Source organism: Oryza sativa, chromosome 1 (genome assembly GCF_034140825.1).
Source record: "Oryza sativa Japonica Group chromosome 1, ASM3414082v1".
In the NCBI taxonomy this organism is placed as follows: Eukaryota; Viridiplantae; Streptophyta; class Magnoliopsida; order Poales; family Poaceae; genus Oryza; species Oryza sativa.
Window position 1 is genome coordinate 19,961,171 of NC_089035.1, and position 20,647 is coordinate 19,981,817.

General features: G+C 38.6%; 1 protein-coding gene and 1 long non-coding RNA gene across 2 annotated transcripts; one reads left to right on the forward strand and one right to left on the reverse strand.

Moving 5' to 3' along the window:
• Window positions 1–342: 342 nt before the first annotated feature.
• On the forward strand, window positions 343–1,733 carry LOC136356090 (uncharacterized). Its single transcript, XR_010740773.1, has 3 exons — window positions 343–481; window positions 588–661; window positions 1,220–1,733. It is a non-coding gene; the product is annotated as an uncharacterized lncRNA (long non-coding RNA).
• Window positions 1,484–12,440, reverse strand: LOC4326412 (calcium permeable stress-gated cation channel 1). Its single transcript, XM_015760949.3, has 12 exons — window positions 12,033–12,440; window positions 9,874–10,230; window positions 9,358–9,504; window positions 8,661–8,796; window positions 7,878–7,979; window positions 7,490–7,609; window positions 7,272–7,352; window positions 6,631–6,971; window positions 5,362–5,607; window positions 4,324–4,648; window positions 3,055–3,288; window positions 1,484–1,898 (listed from the first exon to the last, which is right to left on the reverse strand). Exons 2-12 carry the CDS (start codon window positions 10,185–10,187, stop codon window positions 1,638–1,640), a joined length of 2,307 nt encoding a protein of 768 aa, XP_015616435.1. The 5' UTR covers window positions 10,188–10,230; window positions 12,033–12,440; the 3' UTR covers window positions 1,484–1,637.
• Window positions 12,441–20,647: the final 8,207 nt, after the last annotated feature.

The window sequence follows — 20,647 nt, forward strand, 5'->3', positions numbered from 1 at the left end:
ATGGGGACCCATCGACTCATCGAGCATCGATAGACCAAAATTTGAGAATTTTGGCCTAAAATTCTCTCTATATTTTATATTATAAGCTGGTCTAACTTCTTTTTAGTTAAACTATTTTTTTTTGTTTGATCAAGTTTTCAATAAAAACAAATATATTATTAAAATATATTCAATGTTAGATTTAATGAAACTAATTTAGCGTTTTAGATGTTGCTGAAATTTTTTTTATAAATTTAGTCAAACTCTTTTTAAGTTTGAATAGCAAAAAAAATAAAATTAAAATGATATTTTTTTAAGATTTATGGTACGAAACAGTGGGAGTACTTTTCATCCGTATACAAAGTTTCTTATGTCGAGGTTCTTTTGCTGGTGATGCTAGCTAATTTGCCGTCGAGTTTATCCTCCTTGAGTGCCGTGGATGGTAGGGCGAAGTGAGAGCCGGTGCCGGTTTGATAGCCACACGACAAAGATATATCTCCAGGTATTGTGCCGAACATCAATTCATTCAGATCAAATAGCAAAAGATATTAGGCGCGGGCAAAATTCGTCCTAGTCGTTTCTCTCTTCATTCTCTCGCTTAGCTCCAGATTTGCTGCGACCAGCGGCGAAGGCGCAAGAACTAATTGCTACGGACTCAATCCGGGGCACTTCCGTTGACAAGGTAACGATCGTCGATCAGTGATTTCTCTAATATCTCCTCCTTCCCTTACCATCCTAATCCCACATATATAAAAACTGTTAAAAAAACTAATCTCTACTATTATAAAAATTAAAGATGTTTTTGCCAGTACTTTAGTATGTCATCCGTGTATGGGTTGGTTTTTAAGTTCGTTCACTTTTGAAAATACATATCCGTATTTGAGTTGGTTTTTTTAAGTTCGTTCGATTTTGAAAATACAAAAGAAGTCGTATAAAAAATTTCTTTTAAAAATCTCACATGCTTAGTTGAGACGATCGGACTCCTAATTGCAGCTCATGATTTTCTAAAAAAAAAGATAAATCCAAACGAATTCCCACAGTGAATTTCATCTCAACTAAACCATATAATAATAAAAAAATTAAAATAGCCTTCACTCGTTACAACGTACGGGCATTTTTTCAGTGTGCTTAAAAATGAAAACTGATCAACCGAGAGAAAAGAAAAGGGAAAAATTACAACAGCCCTTTGCTTTGAGTTAGCTCAGTATTTGTCAACTGATGCGTTCTTCTAATGTAACAGTGGTCTTGATTGTGGGATGTGATTGATTAAGTGGGGCATGCGAGTGAAACAAGCGCCAGCAAGCGGCAGGCAGCAGATTTGGTGGCTTCGATATTTACTCCGTATTTCTTTTCATCTTGTTTAGTTCCAGATTCCTACAAAATAACCGGAGAATTTACCAAGATCTTGGCTAGGATCGTGCGACCACAGATTCATAACCGCAGAAAACAATGAACCAGGGGATAGCAATTTACACCACCACATCACCAGGAAAACAGTGAAAAATACAGGAAAGCAACATCGGGAGCCCATTGGTATATATATATATATTTTGCCATTCCTCCTTGCTGTAAACAAAACCGATCCTCAAAACCATTATTGGTGCTCTTTAATGTACATGTCGAAACTACAAACCTACTAGCCATCACCTCTATTATATTTATAGCCGTTGATCATTTACAATTTCAGCAAGGGAAGGTGATTCAGAGCCATTGTATTTACTCGGAACTGGGGTGTTCCGTCTGGACTGGCGCTTTGTCGCCACGAGAACCTGCTCCGCCTCTGGTTCGTCGGAGATGGAGAACTTCTCGTCGTCCTCGTCGCCTTTGAACACCGGGTGGATGTAGGCATTCATCAGGTATCCTTTGAGGTCGAACCCTGGCTCTCTTGCGCGTTCTAGGGTATCCTTCCGCATTGCATCCTGGAAAAGGGAATGATGAGACGTTATTGGTTGATTTCAGTTTGAAGGTTGAATTCCACAGTTTCTCTAATTCACAAGATGCACATTCTCCTTTTGACATAGAACTGACAATGTCCAAAATAAAATATAGAAGCTTCAATTCTATCCAAGTTATGGCTCCCATCGGATGGCCTATTCAGCTAAAGAAAAAGCCAAAATTTGAATTTTCAAACTTAATTTTGACATTGATTTTAAGATATTTTCAACGTAGTTTCTTTTTCAACATTGGCTTTTAAGTCACCGAGAACACATATATAAAAGTTTTACCTACAAATTCATTTTTATTCTCTAATAAGCCGTTTTGGCTTATTACGAAAAAAGCCAAACGATGAGGCTGTATGTTAAGACATTTATTTTGCATGATAAAGTTTCAACACCATCTCTGTAGATATCACTACAAATGATTTCTTTTGTAAGCAGAACCATTCAACAGCAGTAGCCTTGTTGTAAAAAAAGGCACGTCGAAAATAATTTAATGGCAGAGTACTTATGTTGTACTATTGGTAAATTTGAACACATAGGACCATCACACACACTTGGAAAGGATTTAAACAGATGCCTTCAGATATCTTGTTAGTTGCAGACTTGTGCTTGGCATATTTCTTGCAAAGCAGCATTCGATGAGAATAGCCACTTCCATGTACTCTTATTCTTAAAAAAATGTGAATATTCATCGACTAAATAATACTACTTCAGTACGTCATACACCCAAATCTTACTGAAGGCAACTATATGCCAATCCTGCTAACAAGATTGTATAAAACATTTTAAACTTGCTGGCTGTTAAAATCTACCATTTCTGGATATTTAGTTCATTTTACTACACCACGACAGCTTTGGCTAAAAAGCAATTCTATAGGGCTCTAGACAAATTATGGTAACAGACATCTACAATGTTTTTGGTTATTTACAGTTCATTTCAAATAGAACCATGGGTGAATTGGTGATAATACGCTCATATGTTCTTATCAACATGTATAGGAACTTTCATCCCAAGGTATTAACTACGAAAACTTCAGAATTTTAATATTGTTTTTTATTTCACAAGCTAAGGTTTAATAGATAAAAACTTAAAATACATAGTGGCATGATAAACTGATTCTGAGATGAGCATTACCTGTAATGGATATTCCACAAAAGCAGGCTCATAGCGATTCTTGCAGTATTTATAGAAATAAAAGGTTACAACAGGGAGAACAAGGAGCACCGGTGTTGACTGGCCAGCACCTTTTGTGCTTAGTAATCCAAGGAGAAGCAGCTGTGATACGATTAATGCTACAATTATGCGTCCATGAACACTTGGCCAAAATGCTGCTGCACTTTCATATTCTTGGTTGTACACATTTATTATCTGAAACAATGAACCCTCAGTTAGGAAGTCAATCATTTTAATACATAATCAGAATGTAGAATTACTTGTTCTATTGCACCGAAGACTAAATTGTCACACATTTAATTCCTTTGAATACAGTGAAAGGCGAGAGTGCTAACTTCTTACATGGAAATAATAGTAGACAACATAGCCAAAGAATCAAAAGAACTATATAATTGTGGACTAGCAAACACATAGACTATCACACCTGACAAACAAGTACAGACAGGGTATGCGATTGTATAGCAACATGATAAATTATATGGAGCTACCTAATGCAATTGGTTATCCATTATTTAAGTACAAAACAGAAAACAACATCGTTTTGATTCCAAAATGGGGGAAAAAACAAGTTTGAAGTGTCCTTGATGTAGCAGAAACGCAGTCAAATTTCAAACCAAATTAAATTTGTGCTGGGAGAAACAACGAGGACAAACCCCTGGCAAACAATAAGTGAAAAGGATAATGGAAACGGAAATTCTCACATTCATTTTATGAATCCAAACTAAGGGTGATGAAATGTAAGCATTTTTTTATCTCATTCTCTCATTCATAATCAATGCTTTTGGACCCACAAGATGGTTTGCAACAATGTACTGGACATGTTTCTTAAAATTTAACATGGTTAATTTTGCTATATGTCATATTAAATGATGGCACATATGATGATAGCAGTAGCCTCAAAACTTTAAAGAGGGCTCCTCTGCATGTTTCTAACAATGAAATTTACAATGCAAATGATTTGCTTGTCCGACTGCCATCAAGACAGCACATGCATTCCATAGTATCCTGATGTGGAACTTCAATAATAACACAGGAAGTTAGCCAGTGAACCCAAGCCTCATGATTATTTGAACAAAGTACAAAAAGAAGTACTCAGATTGATAGACATATATTTGTGAAAATGATTTTTTCAAGAATTACTTTCACTTGGCACCCCAAAACAAAAGATGGACAGATTCATGATTAATCACAAAGTGCTAAAAATCACAAAGTGTTCCAAAGGGTTATTACCTGGTGACGGTATACCACATATGCTAACCCAAAGAATATTAATATGAAAGGAAGCAAAAATGGTGTCACCACAGCATAGACAAGTCCGAGCAAGAAATAGAGCTGTATTTGAGGCTCATTTGAGTCAAAACCAATGCTTCCAGGGTCCATTGCTTCTTCTCTGTCTTTCTCAGTCTTGACCAAGAAAAAGTTTTTCAAGTGGAAGATTATCAATGGTTTCAATCTTAAAATTTCACCAGCTACCCCAGCCCAACCATCAACCATTACATATGTTATAAAAAAGGTTGCTTTCATTGGAATTGCTTCACCAATTGTCCTTGGTATTCTGCAAAGAGGCAAATAAGTACAGTTGAAAAGGAGTATAAGAGTTTCTTCGAAAAAGAAAGGAAATACAATAGGAAATTGTAGCACAAATGAAGAGCATGAAAGGCAGGGCAGCAGAGCAATGTAAAAACAATAGGCAAACGTCAGTGACAAAGCAAGTTTCCTTATTAGTAAATGATATGATGAATGTGCACCTTCGTGCCACTTTTTTCACGGTTCATGTTTAGTTCTGAATGAACAAAAAACACCCATGTATATGCGCTCTAGAATGGTTGGTGCTACTCCCTCCCTCACTCTCTTCTTTAACTACAGCTGGCTCATGTAAATAAATTGCAACTGCCATCTATGTCATAGGTAACAGCCAATAGAATTGCCTGCTGTCTCATGTCGTGCAAAACTTTTAAGGCTTGAGACACATCTATATTGTAACTAGCAAAAGAATGCAACTATCAGTTTGGCATAGTCAATATTTTTTTGTTTTGTCAACTACCTCTATGAACAAAACAAAGGAAAAAAATATCAACACATTGACATAATTTATTGTACACTTCTATCTATGGTTGGTGATGTTCTATGGTTTAGTTGAGCTCAATCAGAGAGATAGGATGGCTTGTAAAATTAAATTAAATTGTGGTATCAGGACATATATAAATTGCAAGCATACAGGATAATGGATTGAAGGTGCAGCTTGTGGGGTAGACAAAGAGGACATACTCATTTGCTGATTGGTGAAGAAATGTTTTGAGCTGCTCTAAAGCAGATCCTGCAATAATGCTTCCCAAGAATACATTAAAGAACAAGAAGATATAGTACTTAAAAGCAGATCTCCTCTCCAGTGAGGACACCGATGTCAATCCTTCAACTTTAGACATAAACATTAATATGCTAGGGAGCAATATAAGGAAAATCTTCAGAGCAATTCCTGGCAGAAATCCTTGGATGAATGATTTAATAGTACGCCTGGGCAATAGTTGAAAAGAAAAATTGACATAAGTGAAATGACAAATCAACAACAGAAGAATGTAGAAGAAAAAAGTAGTAAATCAAATGTAAAGTTTATGAACTTGTCTATTTAGGGCATTAGGTGCTCAAAGATATACTTTGGCTTGGTAGGTTCCATGACTTGCTTGCTCCTCAAAGTGGTACATTAATGGATAAGTTGTGAGATTGGTAGATTGCCAAAACATTTTCATAATAGAGGAAAAATAAGATGCAAAAAACAGTATTGCTTAGCATCAACCATTCAATGGACAGATTTCAGCAAGTACTGGATCAGGTGTATAGAACAGACTTTAGCTGCACTAGAACATCAAGTTATTGATGGCCACAGGCAACAAAGCAGGTGCAAAAGCACAACTGATATAATGCTAATTAATTTCATTCTAGCAAGTTTCAGTTGTATTTCCAAAAGAAAGCAAGAATGAAATGTTAACAAACAATAAATTTGCAATGACTGGAAATTCACAAATTATGTGCCAAAATATATAACAGAAATACATCTGTAAAGAGTGCACAGTGCAGCAGGACTAAACCCCTTCATAGCATCCAAGCCATGTTTTCAATTCTTTAACAGTAAGTTCAAGTTCAACCGTGATTTCATGCATACATTTCCTCAGTTTCATTCGGTAGGAAAAAGCCTCTGTTACCTCTGCATGATATTTATCTTGAAGCTTACTTAAAGCCTTAAAGGACAACTGACCCTATGATATCTTGAAAGGATTTGATCATCAAAAGTTAACAAAAATATATTTTATCATTTTTTTTCTGCAATAACATTCCTTGCAAGTTGCAACCCACACAGAAGTCTAATTTATTACATGGCAGTAGCACTTAAATCATATATTGGATGATGATAAGATCATAAAGCCATGTTCTGAAAATCCAATACTAGAAAAGCAGTATGTGGTAAGCTTTCAACTGAAAAAAAAAATTGAGGAACAACTGATAATAATTATTGCAGAAGAAAGAGATAAATGCACGTACATTTCAATCAAAGGCTTCAGAAATGGAGCTGCCTTCTCAATCCCTTCAATATTTGCAAGGGACTGAACAAATGCAATCGGGAGCACATAAAAGAAGTTCAGGAAGAAGAATGCAACCGCAATTATCAGCCTCCTAATTGTCAGGTAAACAAAAGGAATAGAGAGGTTATCCCAATAGACATCACGAGGTTCTGGGGCCCACTCGGTCAACCAGACAGTTGGATTACTGGTTTGCTGTGTCTGAGCACACACTGCTGCTCCCCACCGCGATCGGAAGGAAACAAAGGCTGCTGGCACAACTGATTTTGGATCCTTCATAATCTTTCCACGTTCATCAGTTTCCTAAATATCATTTATAAGAAGTTAATCCGGTGGTTTATGGTACTGGGGAAATCCTTTTAACATGTGAAACACAACATTCAACTTATACAGTGCTAATTACTAATAAAAGCTAACACATATTTGCCAATATTGATGGATGCAAAGACAAGAAAGAAAGACACTATTTGCTTCAGTAAAATAGCAAGAAGCTTTACTTTTGTTAAGACACTATATGAAGTCAACTGTAGTATTTTGAAATAACACTAGACTCAAAGCAGAATAATGCATTAGGAGGCACAGCACAAAGATATTATGACTTACTTCCTTTTCTATCCTCTCAATTTCAGATGTGTAGTATTCAATAGCATCCACCTTTGAACCAAAACATCCAAGAAAACCAGTCTGGAAAAGAAGTATAGAAAAATAAGAAGAATAAATAAGGAATCATAAATAAAAATTATTCTTTTTTGTTTTGATAAAAACAACAAGAACTGTGTAAGAGAAGTAAAGAGATTAACATGATCAAATTTAGCAACAACCTTTGTAGTAGGCCTTTGAGATGTATTTCTTTCATATTTCAGCTGATAGTAATCAAGCCAATTCTGCATTTTCTTCTTCTCTTTGACCATCTTATCAAGCTTATTTGCATTATAGACAACCTATACCAGTCCATGAAATGAATGATAAGAACATGGTAGTGGTAAGCCATATCAGAGCATAGATTTTTTTTTTTTAGTAACGATAAGCAGTTAAAACTAAGGAATCAAACAGAACTACATTTGATTGCAGAAAGATAAAAAGGAAAGGCATATATGAAAGAAGTTAATGGCATATAACTATTCACATGACTTCGCTATGAACTTTGAACTGACCAGACAGAAAGATCCAGTGAAGCATAAATACCAGACTGTAAAATATAAATATTACCTGGTGCGTAAGATAATGGTCAGGATGGTTTACAAGGAAGAAATGTTCCACAAGCTCACCAATTGATTCATCAGGATCAGGCGGTATATTCCGCACAAGGACCTAAAAATCAACATTGGTCAATTAGTATATCATTGCTCTTCAGTCATAATCAGTTACAAAATCTTCCTTCACCAGAGGCTTTCCAATTTTAAAGATGAGTTCTCCCACCAACCTATCTTGGTTAGCCACATTCAGCTTAGTTAAATATCTGGATAGAACCAGGTACTTGCAAGTTCAAAAGTCACATTAAAAATTATACCCAGTTGGCAGTTGAAACTATTGGTGCCCTAACTAATTCGTCTTTTCTTTTGGATAGAAATCCATTTCTTAGAGCATCTATAAGAATAAACAGTGCAAACATACCTAACAATTTTCATTTTACAGAATGAGCAGTATACAGCAAGCATTCAATAATGATACTTTTATGGTTTTGATGTCAACAACTCAATGTCCATAACATTTCAAGAATAGTGGTTTTCATGATTATCTTTTTTATCAGCTGATATTTTACATTATTCAAGTTCCCACGTAGTCCCTCAATCACTATCCATGAGGTGAAGCTTTTTTGTCTTCCATAGATGTGTAAAAAGACTTAAGTGGCATTATTAGATTCATTGTGAAATGAACACTGTTAGTGACATGACATGCTATGAACTAAGTAGAATTGGAAGGCACATTAGAAAGAAAATATCAAGTAATATAAATTGAACTGCCAAATGCATAGAGTTCACAAGATCATACCGTGAACTGATCTGGGCGGCGCTTCTCTGATGCAAGAAAGCGCAGACGCATTGTTGCCACTATTTCATACTCCCGTAACAGCACATAGCATGTCCAAAATGTGAAAACATAAGCCATGGTCAGGTGAGCTGCGAACCTGCATTAAAAAAAAGTCACAGGCATAGTGAACACTAAAACAATAGTTTCAGAGTTGATGAACAGGGTATCCTGCAAGACTAATGTGCTGCCTGGAAGGCTAATATCAACTATAACCACTCACCTACTTATCTATGGCAAGATCAAACCTTTGCGACTATTTGTCTAATTACTATTACAAAGTATCACACCAAACTGACACAACAAGCTAGGTTAAAATTAATGGCCTTCAGAATTGCACACCCCACACATGCAAGCTACTACCGTTTCTGACTCCCAGCTCATGTATTATCACAGAGGCTGGGTGGTTGTTCATACTGCATGGTCATCTCTATACATCTTCGGATCTTCATGACTTTCCTAAGCCCAAATGGGGAAAGAAAGTAAGAGCAATCATCATTCCACTTACCATTTGAACCAACCCCATACTCACTATCTTAAATTGTGTTTGAAGTAATCTATCAGGCATGCCCATATTTTAGCCAAAGATGGTACACAACATTAACAGTAATATGTAGGTATATTACTATATTTTAAGACAGAAAAATTATCTGGTACTAACCTCTTTGACCCTACAGGTATGTTGGATATTGAAAGTTTGTCAATATCACTGTGCTGCACCTTCGAGCTTTGAAGGGTAATATTGGTCCAATTAACAGGCACAAGAATAATAAATGCTAGAACTGTGATTGGAGCAAATATTTTAAGCCTGCAACAGTTAATAGTAAAGGAGATTAGTGTAAAAGTATTGGCAGAGAAAAGTAACAGAGATGGGAGATACCCAGTGGATAAAACAGAAACATTCAACAAAACAACATTTTCGGTACTAGAAGTACACTTCTACATATGTAAGAAATGGAGAAATAGCAACGATTTAGAATCCATAAAAATATAAGACAATTAAAATGAATAGTATGTAAATATTAAAATATGGTCCAACACTAGAGCCCTTCCCTTCTGTCAAGGAGAAAACCTGAAAGCTAAACCCCCCCCCCCCCCTCCCTTAAATATATGTCTGACCTAAAGTATAATTGACGACTTAAAAAGTTAGCAGAATTTATGAATATAAATTGCATACCCTATTAAGTAGATCCGCAGATAGACAGCTGAATCAAGGCCTGCATGGCTAATTAACTCATCCTCTGGCATTTTGAGAGCAGCAGGCATCCAACTTAAGACCTTCAAGTATGATCGCATGTCCAAATTGACAAACTTCCGCACAAATGCACCCCCATGACTTGGACTCTCTCTTGCACCTTTGAGATACCACTTTGGGAAGTAAACCCTATCGTTGATGGGCTGTAGTCGCAGGAAAGCAAACGCTAGCAGGAAAGTGATGGCACTCAGTATGTTGATAGCTGCAGAGACACCTATATCTTGAATAGTAGCCATATTTGTCCTTCAAATAACTTGCGAGAATTACTACAGATGCTAGCTGAAAGATGTAAGAAAACAATACTACGGTTACAGGGAACAAACTTTTATGTTAAACAAACTATAAAATTAGTGAACAAAATAGCAAAACAATGTGACATGTTGAGTGGGGAACACAACCACACAATGTAAAGAGGGGTATAGCCACCAATCTTGGAAATTTCATATCATACATTAAGTTCTAGTTTGATTCATAGTATGATTCCCATATAAGCACAGGCTTGAATCGAGGTTTAACTCCACAATTATGTTCAACCCTTTTAGCACCAAGATCATGTAAAATAGGTATGTAATTCCAAGATATGTTTTGTTTGAATCCATTATCCTATATCAATGGTGACTGCCTCAATTGTTTTCTTCAGCACAAAGGTATGTTTTGTGTGAATTCCAGTATCGCATCAATAACGGCAGACCAAATTGATTTTTTTTAGCACAAAGACAACAAGCAGATCTAACAGATGAAAATGCCCATTTAAAAATACTGATTCAGGGGTTAATATTGTCAAGAGGATCGCAAGACATTGATAAGATACTTTCAGAGTTTCGCATGGTATAACGTACATTAACTCGAGCATAGGTGCAGCAATCCTATCTGACTGACAGCTACAGAAAGGAAGTAAATGTTGATTTTATTCCTAAAATTATATTTGACAACCAGAAGAGAAACCACTAATATTCCCATCATATCAGCTCTGCGATGCTCAATGGATTAGGCTGATACGAACTTTGGACCTCCAGCATTTTTTTTAAAAAAGAACTATATGAGCTGCAACAGGACTGGAATTATGGATGGTTAGATATAATCCAACAGTCCTTATAATTAGTATTATTGTAGCACATGTGCGAGTAAGAAAACAAAATTTGGTTTTAGGTGCAGAATATCAGCCGTGTGATCGGGACAGGCCAAAAGATCACAACTTGGGTATAAATTCATTGAATTGAAAAAACGTCCGCTTGAAGCCTAAAGCTTTCCTAAAAACAAAATCTTGAAACGCCAGCCTAGAAAAGTAATTTAAATTTAAAAACGGCAGGCATTTAAAGGTAGCATTAAGCAGGCAGGTTTCTTACTAACTTTAATTTGCCAACTGGACGAAAAAAATCATAAGATCATTACTACTAGTAGTATAATGGTAGCCAAAGCCATATCTTCTACCATTATTTAATTTGTGAAATTGACAGCGAAAAAGCAAAAGAAAATTGCGGTGGAAGCCAAAGCCAGTTCATCTGGTAGTAGTACTATTTTGTGCTAACAGTTGGGATTTAGCACATGAACAGTTAAACAAGAAAGACAATAATCTTAGATTAGTTGCGGTAATAGTACTCTACTTTGTCATATCAGAAAATAAAAGAACTCTACTCCTACTACTTTGCAGCAGAGTCCCAAAGGGGAGAGCTTTTCCGAGTGGCATACAGCAAAATTTCCCTATTTTGTTTGCAAAAACAAAACAAAAAAGATTCGTTTCCCCCATAAAAATCGGAAGGACACCAACAAAATGTTTCTCTTCTTGGACTCCCCCGTAAGAATAGCTGAAAAAAAGTTTTAAGACAACAGAAGTAAAGCAAAGTCGTATAGCGCTATAGCCGCATGGTCACCCATGGAGGAAACGGATTGAAACAATCACCAAAACATCCAAATGCATCGGAGACGGGGGGAGACAAAATTTGAAAGGGAGGAAGCACCCGGAGACCCCAGATCTGACCAGCAACAGGAAGCGAAGAACAGGAGCAGAGAGAATCGCAGGGAGAGCGGAGGGCGGGGAAGGAGACAACAAACCCAAGAACGAACGAAACCCCGAAACCCACCTCGAAGAACAGCAAACCACCACCCTAGCCGCCGCCGCCGCTACACATCCCCCTCCGAAATGCCGCCGCGCCCACTCTGCCCCCCTCCCTCTCTCCTCCTCCTCCTCCTCACCGACGAACGAAGCAGGACGCAGAATAAACTGCCACTCGTACTAATACTGGCACACTCTACTACTCCGTGGATGGATGGAACCGGAGAGCGACGCGGCCGCTTGTCCTACTCCCACTGCAGCAGAGCAGGGCGAGGGATCGCGATGGGAGTCGGGAGGACTTCTTCTTATGTAGGAGTAGTACCAGGAGTAGGAAGGAGTTGGGCTGGCTGGCAATCTACCCGTCGCTTTTGGAAGGGTCCGACTCTTCTGTTCGAGGAGGAGAAGAAGGCGACGAAGCCGAGAAGGGGAAACGGGCGAGGAGAGGGAGAGAGAGACGTTGCTGTTAACCGCATGCGCAAAGCTGTCACCCCGCGTGGCAGCGTACGCCGCTACTTGATGGAGTTGGAGTTTACCTTGGGTTAGGTTGGGTTGGGGTTCGCTTCGCTGCGTGGGAGACGTGGCGGCGAAGCGTGGCCGCCGCCCGCACGCGAGACGCCGGCTTCGTCTCGGGGGCGTGGGTGGGAAACGGGAAGCGGGGGTGGTGGTCCACCACCGGAGCAGGTAAAGAACAAAGAAAACGGACACGATATGCAACGTCAGGGCCTCAGGGGGGCGCAGCGCAGCGCAGGTGCGCCCTTTTTTTTCACTTTTGTTACTGCTAATCTGGTCCAGATGCAAAACGGGAGTTGGAGTTTTGTGTACTGACATTTTTCGGGGTTTTTTTTTCCTACTAGGGCTCTAGGAGTACCATATGGCAGTGAGATTTTGCTTGCGTGTGGATGTAATGAGTCGTAGGTTCTGTTTTTAGGTGAGCGGTGTTTCCTCTGTAGTTGGTACAAGGGTACAGCATCAGCCCCGTTTGTAGCACTATGTTTGTGTTACCACCAAATGACCAGATTGACTACCAGCACAATTTCAACGTGCAATAGATGTACAGCAGTAGCACTTGACCGCTTAGGCAGCTCCTAATTACGTAGTAAGAGTAGTAACATCTTACGCAAAATAGCACTGATTTTAAGTGCGGTGCATATCAAGAGCCGGAACGGATCGGCAGGGAATAAAGTCCACACGAGAACGGTGACAGCCTCGCTAGTAACCACCGGACACTTATTACCAGAAAGAAATGTTTAGTCCGTGACCACCGATCCATCAATGTTTTGTGGTGTAGTACTACGTACTGGTAGGGTAGGAGGGGTACTGCTAGAATCGTACGTACATTGTTGCAGAAAAGATTGCTCGCAAGTGACAAACAGAAACCGGCGTTGTCAATAGTTGCTCCATAAGCTATACCCCACGGCTTTTTCACTAACACCCTTGTAAGTACTAATTTTTCCATATAAACCTACTTGATTTTGTGTAAATGATCCCACTAAAATATCAATCAATCACTAAAATATCAATCAGTAATACTCCTCAATCAGTGATAATTGATCTCACGGGGTGCTGGCTCTGTCATTGGTTATCAAACTGGTGCGAAATGGGAGTATGCGTGCGTGTGGTTGCCGTGCCGACACGTACGCTGAGAATTCTCACGTCGATGGAACGAACTATTTTAATCTAGAATCCAATCCGGACGGGCGTCGCGTCACCATCCGGATACAGTACGGCCTGTCGGCAAAACACATGTTTTTTTGTCCGTGTGACCGTGTCGGCACACCGTACCTCAGCTGCCCAACCAAAACAACCGGTATCGCCTCGCCCTCGCCTCTGCACGCTCGTCAAACGCCTTGAGTTGACATATACTACTCCATAGGAGTAGAGTAATGCAGTATAACGTGCGGGACGCGGCCGCCTCCACCGGATGCGACGCGGACGCCTCGTGAAAATGGGACGGCGGCGCGAGAAAACGGGAGGTTTCGCCGGCCAACGAGGCAACGACCCACCCGCTCCAGATGTTGCGCCAGCGCTGCGCCCACGAGACCGACCACGAATCCTTTGCTTCCGGCTGCGGCCTGCGGCGTTCTGACGTCCGATCGCGGGGGTTCGGTTGATTTCTCGGTTTCTGCTTTTAACGGCTGCATGGTTCTGGAGTCTGTCTGTACTTCACCTGGATTCTGTTCTGTAGGTGTACGTTCTACTACGGAGTACTAGCTGCTTCGACATGTTGACTTCAGTTAATTTTACCGGCGCATTGTGTAGGGCGTGCATATAGTAATAGTACTAGCACATGTCGGGAGGATTATATACAGTACTTGAGACAACGTGCGGCCGGCTCGTTGACATGTCAAAGATTTTGTGTGCATGTGCTAAAAAGTGTGCATACCCGTTCGTGCTCCTCGAATTGACATGTGCATCGGCATTATATTAGTGGCACCCGTTCTTTTCTCCAATAAAAATTGGAGGAAGAATTAAATTTTCGTTGTACGTTTTTCAAACTGCTAAACGATGTGTTTTGTGTAAAAAATTTATATATAAAAGTTGCTCTAAAATATCATATTAATCTATTTTTCAAGTTTGTAGTGATTAAAACACAATCAATTATACATTAATACCACCTCGTTATGCATAAAAATAATAATCTTCATCTTCAGGAGAAAAGAACACCACCTTAGTGCCCTATTTAGATCCCACCTCAAAATTTTTCACCTTGTCACATCGAACGTTTGAACACCTGCATTAAGTATTAAATATAGACTAAAAATAACTAATTACACAGATTGCGACTAATTTATGAGACAAATCTTTTAAACCTAGACTGTGTTTAGTTCACGCTGAAGTTTGGAAGTTTGGTTGAAATTGGTACGATGTGATAGAAAAATTATTTGTGTATGAAAAGTTTGATGTGATGGAAAGTTGGAAGTTTGAAAAAAAAACTTTGGAACTAAACAGGGCCCTAATTGTTCCATGATTTGACAATGTGGTGCTACAATAAACATTTGCTAATGACGGATTAATTAGGCTTAATAAATTCTTCTTGCGGTTTACTGATTGATTCTATAATTAGTTTTTTATTAGTGCTCGAACACCCCATGCGACATAATAACCGATGTGACACGCCAAAACTTTACACCTATGGATCAACACCCCCTAAGTATGCTTTCACAGGGCTAAATTTGTTCCCACCCCTAGGTTAAATAATCGTTTGCTGAGGCCATGTTCTAAAGTAGAGGTCAGCTTGGCTACTTTTTTTTTAACTACCAGATGGTGTGTTTTATAAATAAATAAATAAATATATATATAGAAGTTGCTTTAAAAAAATCAAATGAAACCATTTTGTATTTATTTTAATAATTAATACTTAATTAATCATATGCTAATCATGTTTCTCATTATGCGTGAGGCTAATCAACCCTTTCCAATCTCTATTTAGAATGCACCCTAATTTTTTTAGTTTGTTAAAACAATTGGTGAATAGCCAATATAATCCCAAAAGTTTTACCAAAGGCCCTATTTTGACTTACAATTATCATTGAACCCACTTGATGTACCACACGGCCGATCCTAATCATCATTTGTATTAGCAAATGTCCATTTTACCCTTAATTTACATATACTAGAAAGAAAAAAATGAATAAAAATTTTATAGATGTAGTACTTTCCATTATCTCAACCTGCATATGGGGGTTGTGTTTTAATGTCTATCGTATACTTATAAGAAAATGTATTATTAAAACTTTTTTAAAAAGCGCAATGTAGTTATTGAACGTATGTCTAAAAATTAGGTTTATAGGGGTTCTCGTTATGTAGGCATTTTTTCTTATACATGTGAAAAGGGGTATAACAGCCATTTAATTAATCAAGAGAGGTGTTGATTAGATTTAGCCATCTGACTTTCTAGGTGGGTTAAAGATGAGTTTAAAGTGAAACAAGAACTTGAAGAAATAAAATAGACGAATTGAAATATCAAGAATCAAATTGAGAGGCTTAGATGAACTTGAAAGACTAATCTACAATTCTTCGTACCAGAAAATGTCAGTATAAAAAACACTGAACATTAGTCTATACTTTATTTACGCCCATAATCATCCGCAATCTAACATTTTCATTGTTAGGCTAACTGCAAACACTGGACCTAGCTAATTAATTATATTCTCCTACTTCCGTCTTATAATATAATACATCTTACCCTTTTAATTAATTTGTCCCATAATTGTATTAGGCTATGTTTAGTTCCTTCCAAAGTTGGAAGTTTAGGTTGAAATTGGTACGGTATGATTGAAAAGTTGTGTGTGTATGACATGTTGATGTGATGGAAAAAGTTAGAAGTTTGAATCTAAAGTTTAGATCTAAACACATTCTTAGTTTACTCCTCCAATTATTAACTCTTGCACTAGTTTATTTTTCAACTATCAACTCCTATAATATTTTATTCCCTCAACTATCACATTTTTATACTATGAGACATATACTTTTGTTATTTTCTTAGTTTTTATAAAAAAAATAATACGATCCTTATATCATAGAAGGAGGAGAGTTAATACTATTATAGTAATAGTTACTCCTCTGATATAGAAAGCCAAGGTCTGGCAAATTGACACGATGATATGATCTGAAAGAAACAAAAGGAGGGCAGCCAGCTCGGCGGCAACTAACGGTTGGGGTGGTTGCATCGCATCATCATGGCTCTCCCTTCTGCCGCAGCTGAAGAAAGCGGCATCGATCACGATCTGCTTCCGCTGGTCCCCGTACGTTTTCCCCAAAATCTTGTTGCGTTCCGGAGCATTTAGGTAAACCTCATGTGTGGGGCCCGCTCTCCCTCGACGTGATTGCCGGCCACGTGACGAGCCGAGCCGAGCCGAGGAGTTTGGGACCGTTGCTGCGGCCGCCAGCCTTGCAAAATGCAAACACCAAGATTTGATTAATAAAGAGGAGGCCGTGGTTACCGTTATTTGTGCGCTACTCTCCACGTTTTCGTCAGCTGTTAAGTTTAGTAAGGGTAATTGTGTTGTTGCACCTGCTTTTGAATTGTAAGGGCATCCACAATGATTATCTATAGGCTCTCTACAAGATATCCATGTCAACATATTTTCTTACCTAGAAGAGATTAAATGAAGAGAGAGAGAACAAAGCTATCTACTAATATGAAGATAGTCTATAGAGAAAAACGAGACAATGGATTAGAGAGCTATAGATACCCATGTAGACATACCATTGAAGTGATTTACTATTAATCTAGTCTATTACTGAGATGTACATGTTTTATAGATGACACCTTACTTTATTATTGCGGGTGCTCTAATTGTGATTTTGTCTTTTTCTCTTTGGAGTTTGTGAGTTTGTTTCGGATGTGAACGGCGATGTATGTTTGGAAAAGCGAGAGTAAAATCGCAAACCATAAAAAAAGATAAAATCACAATTGAATACAATTATTCCGTAATAGTAGTATAATCTGATGTAACTTAGTAAGCTTGAGATGTTAATTACACACAAAAATACAAAATCATTGGAATATGGCCATTTTTTCTATTAATTATCCAAAAATATATGACCTGTTACCCCAATTAATTAGCAGTGGCAAATGCAGGTTGGGCTTGATTAGTTGATTGGTACGTGGGCAATTGGACCTGAAAAGAATCCATCCCTCGCCTTAATCATGGCATCCCTGTACTACGTCGTCGTCCCCATCTTTTCGTTGGCGCCAATCGAACGATCGACCAGATCGATCGCGATCGACGTGTGCCGGCTCATGACCGAGCACCGATGGTGACGCGCACTGCTGCTGATACATACATTAACATATATAATCTTGGGCAATTTGGGAGGAGCGAAAACGAAAGGTTTGGAGGGAGATATCGAAACGAGCGGCGTATTTGTCAAATGGAGGAAAGGTACGCAGTGTGGCTTTAATCATACGACAATAAGATGGATATTAAATTACATTATTCATCTTGCTGATAAAAAAAATATCAGCAAGATATATTCATGGGCGCCACTTCGTTGGCAGCGTGTATTTGCCTGTGCGGTGATTGGTTGGTGAATATGTAAGCGTTAGAGCAATTACCGTGGGCATCTAAACATAAACCAACATAAACCTCTAAGATACCACGTATGACTAAGTGGTATGTGGACAAACATAAGGTTAAACTTTTATAACTTTGAGGATCAATAACATATTTAGTTTATAAGAACTATAACAACATGTATGGATTTGTTTTTTAAAGTTCTATAATAAAAGTAAATATTTATTTATTTATTATATATATTATAATAGAAAACAAGGTTAAAAAAATATATTTTGAAAATCATGTCATTGTTTAAAACGTAACCGAAAGAAGTAAGATGGAGGAGAGAAGAGTGGAGAGAGAAAAAGTGCCACCCTTCTAGCTTAAAATGGCAATTGCTCCGCAAGCAGCTGACATGGCACACTCTGGTCTCGTTTGGCTGTCCAAATCCCGGTCGGTCCACGTGTGGCCTTATTTGGATGGTGTGTTAATCCCAGCCCATCATTGTGTACTGCATATGTGTAGGGCTATTTGGGAGCGAAAACGCGAAAGGTTTGTGGGCTAAATGAAACGAGAGGCGTTTTGTCAAAATGGAGAAAGGTACAGGCATGTGCCTTTAATTAAAAAATTGATTAATGCGGAAGAAACGAACAAACGATCGCTAGCAAGATCTTTAATTACATGCATGTTGCTATAAAAAGTCTATTTCAAAGATTTTTTTAGGTTTTTCTTGAGACATACATATTCCACAAAGTTGACTAGCGTATAAGTTGATGAGACATACATATGGAAACTTTGTTGCTGGCATGTAATCCTGCGGTGATCGTACTCTTTATATTCTTCAAAGGGGGAATAAATCTACTTTGTCTCTCTCAATTCATGCCCCTGGTTAAATCGCATTTCTCAACCGTAAAACTAGATTTAACCCGTCCTCCAATTCACAAAACCGTTGCAAATTGACTCCTTAGAAGGTTTGAGAGGCGGTTTCTTCCGACGTGACATTTTGATCATGCGACTGGTTGAGTCAGGACATGAACCCCACATGTTAGTGTCTTGTAGAGAACGTGTGGTCGGTGAAAACTCACTGAGTGTCGAAATAAGATTTCGGCAATACTTAAAGGGGGTGGCTATCAAGCTAGAAAAGTAGATGGGTTTGAAGACAAGGAGTTTTATACAGGTTCAGGCCTTCTTATTCAAGAAGTAATACCCTACTCCTGTCCGGGGATGATTCCGCCGAGTATATTGTTGATCGTATGATCTGGGGGAAAAAAGGTGTCCCGAGAGGAACCCGGACCCCTCCTTATATAGGGGAAGGGTCCGTATTACAAAATACAGTCCATATCCCTAACGAAATATGTGATTACAGATAAAATACAATCGTAACCGACTAAGATCCCGGGTATTTCCTTGATAAACAAGTCTAGAAACTAACCCGAGTCCTCATAAATATATTCTATCTATATTTGATACCGTGTACCCAACTAAACTATAACTGCCACGTAGATATTGGATATCCATAATCTCCACAGTAGCCCCCGAGACCTTTGCAGTCAACGAAATAGCTTTCTCAGAACAAAAAGCAATAATCCGAGTGCTTCAATTCCTACTGCTCTGGCCTGCCGAGTACTAAAATCAAAGACTGTGAAGGGCGAAAATAAAACATGGTGCATCGAGTAGATGCACCTAATTAGGTGTAGCCCCTGACTATGTGGTTAGTTGAAAAACTAAACATGTAGTCAAGAACCGAGTGGTCTTATAACCAAACATCATATAGCAAAGCATGCATGGTTGTCACGCCCGGAATTTCTATCCAAAATTCCAAACGCTTACATGTGTGTGAACCCTCGTCCAGGAATCAGCCGAGGCACACAATAACAAATTGATAATAGAGTACAATTATTACTCTAATTAATAAGCGAATAAAATGTCATTACAGAGGTAGATAGTTCCTCTCAATCAATAAAGATCTAACCAGCGGAAAAATAAGATAAACGGCGCAGACGACTCCACTCCACAGGCAGCTTGACCAGGGCTACACCTAATCCTCCACACCATCAGCATCACTGTAGAACTCCTCCTCTGATGAATGATTGCAAGGTGAGTATATGACATACTTAGCAAGCCACGCAGCAAATATGCAAGTGCACAGGATAACAAAGGATGGCATAGTAGGGTTTCATTTGCATAAACAGCAATTAATAAATATTTCAGAATTTAATAAAACAGTTAAGTAATAATTAAACAATATTAATCCAACGCTATACAACATACCCTGTTGCATAGGCCCAACCATTCTGAACAACCAACCCCGGCTGCACAGTTCTATCTCCAAACCAGGAATTAACCATTCCAAACCAGGAGCTAAATAAATTATTACCAGTTATAGCATCTTTTATTATGGTGAGAAGTGTGAGACTAATCACGAAAGACATTGTTAGACCCGCCATTACCGCGGGCACGGCTATTCGAATAGTTTTACTCTGGCCAGAAGTGTACCACTGTACCCACAAGACACAGCCCCACAACATGTCACCATGTGCCTCAATACCACCACGGTACCTCGGAAAGGAGCTGTGACAGTACCCCTCGCACAACACAATCCACCACAGCGCACCGTTCCTGGATCATAATCACCCCCTTA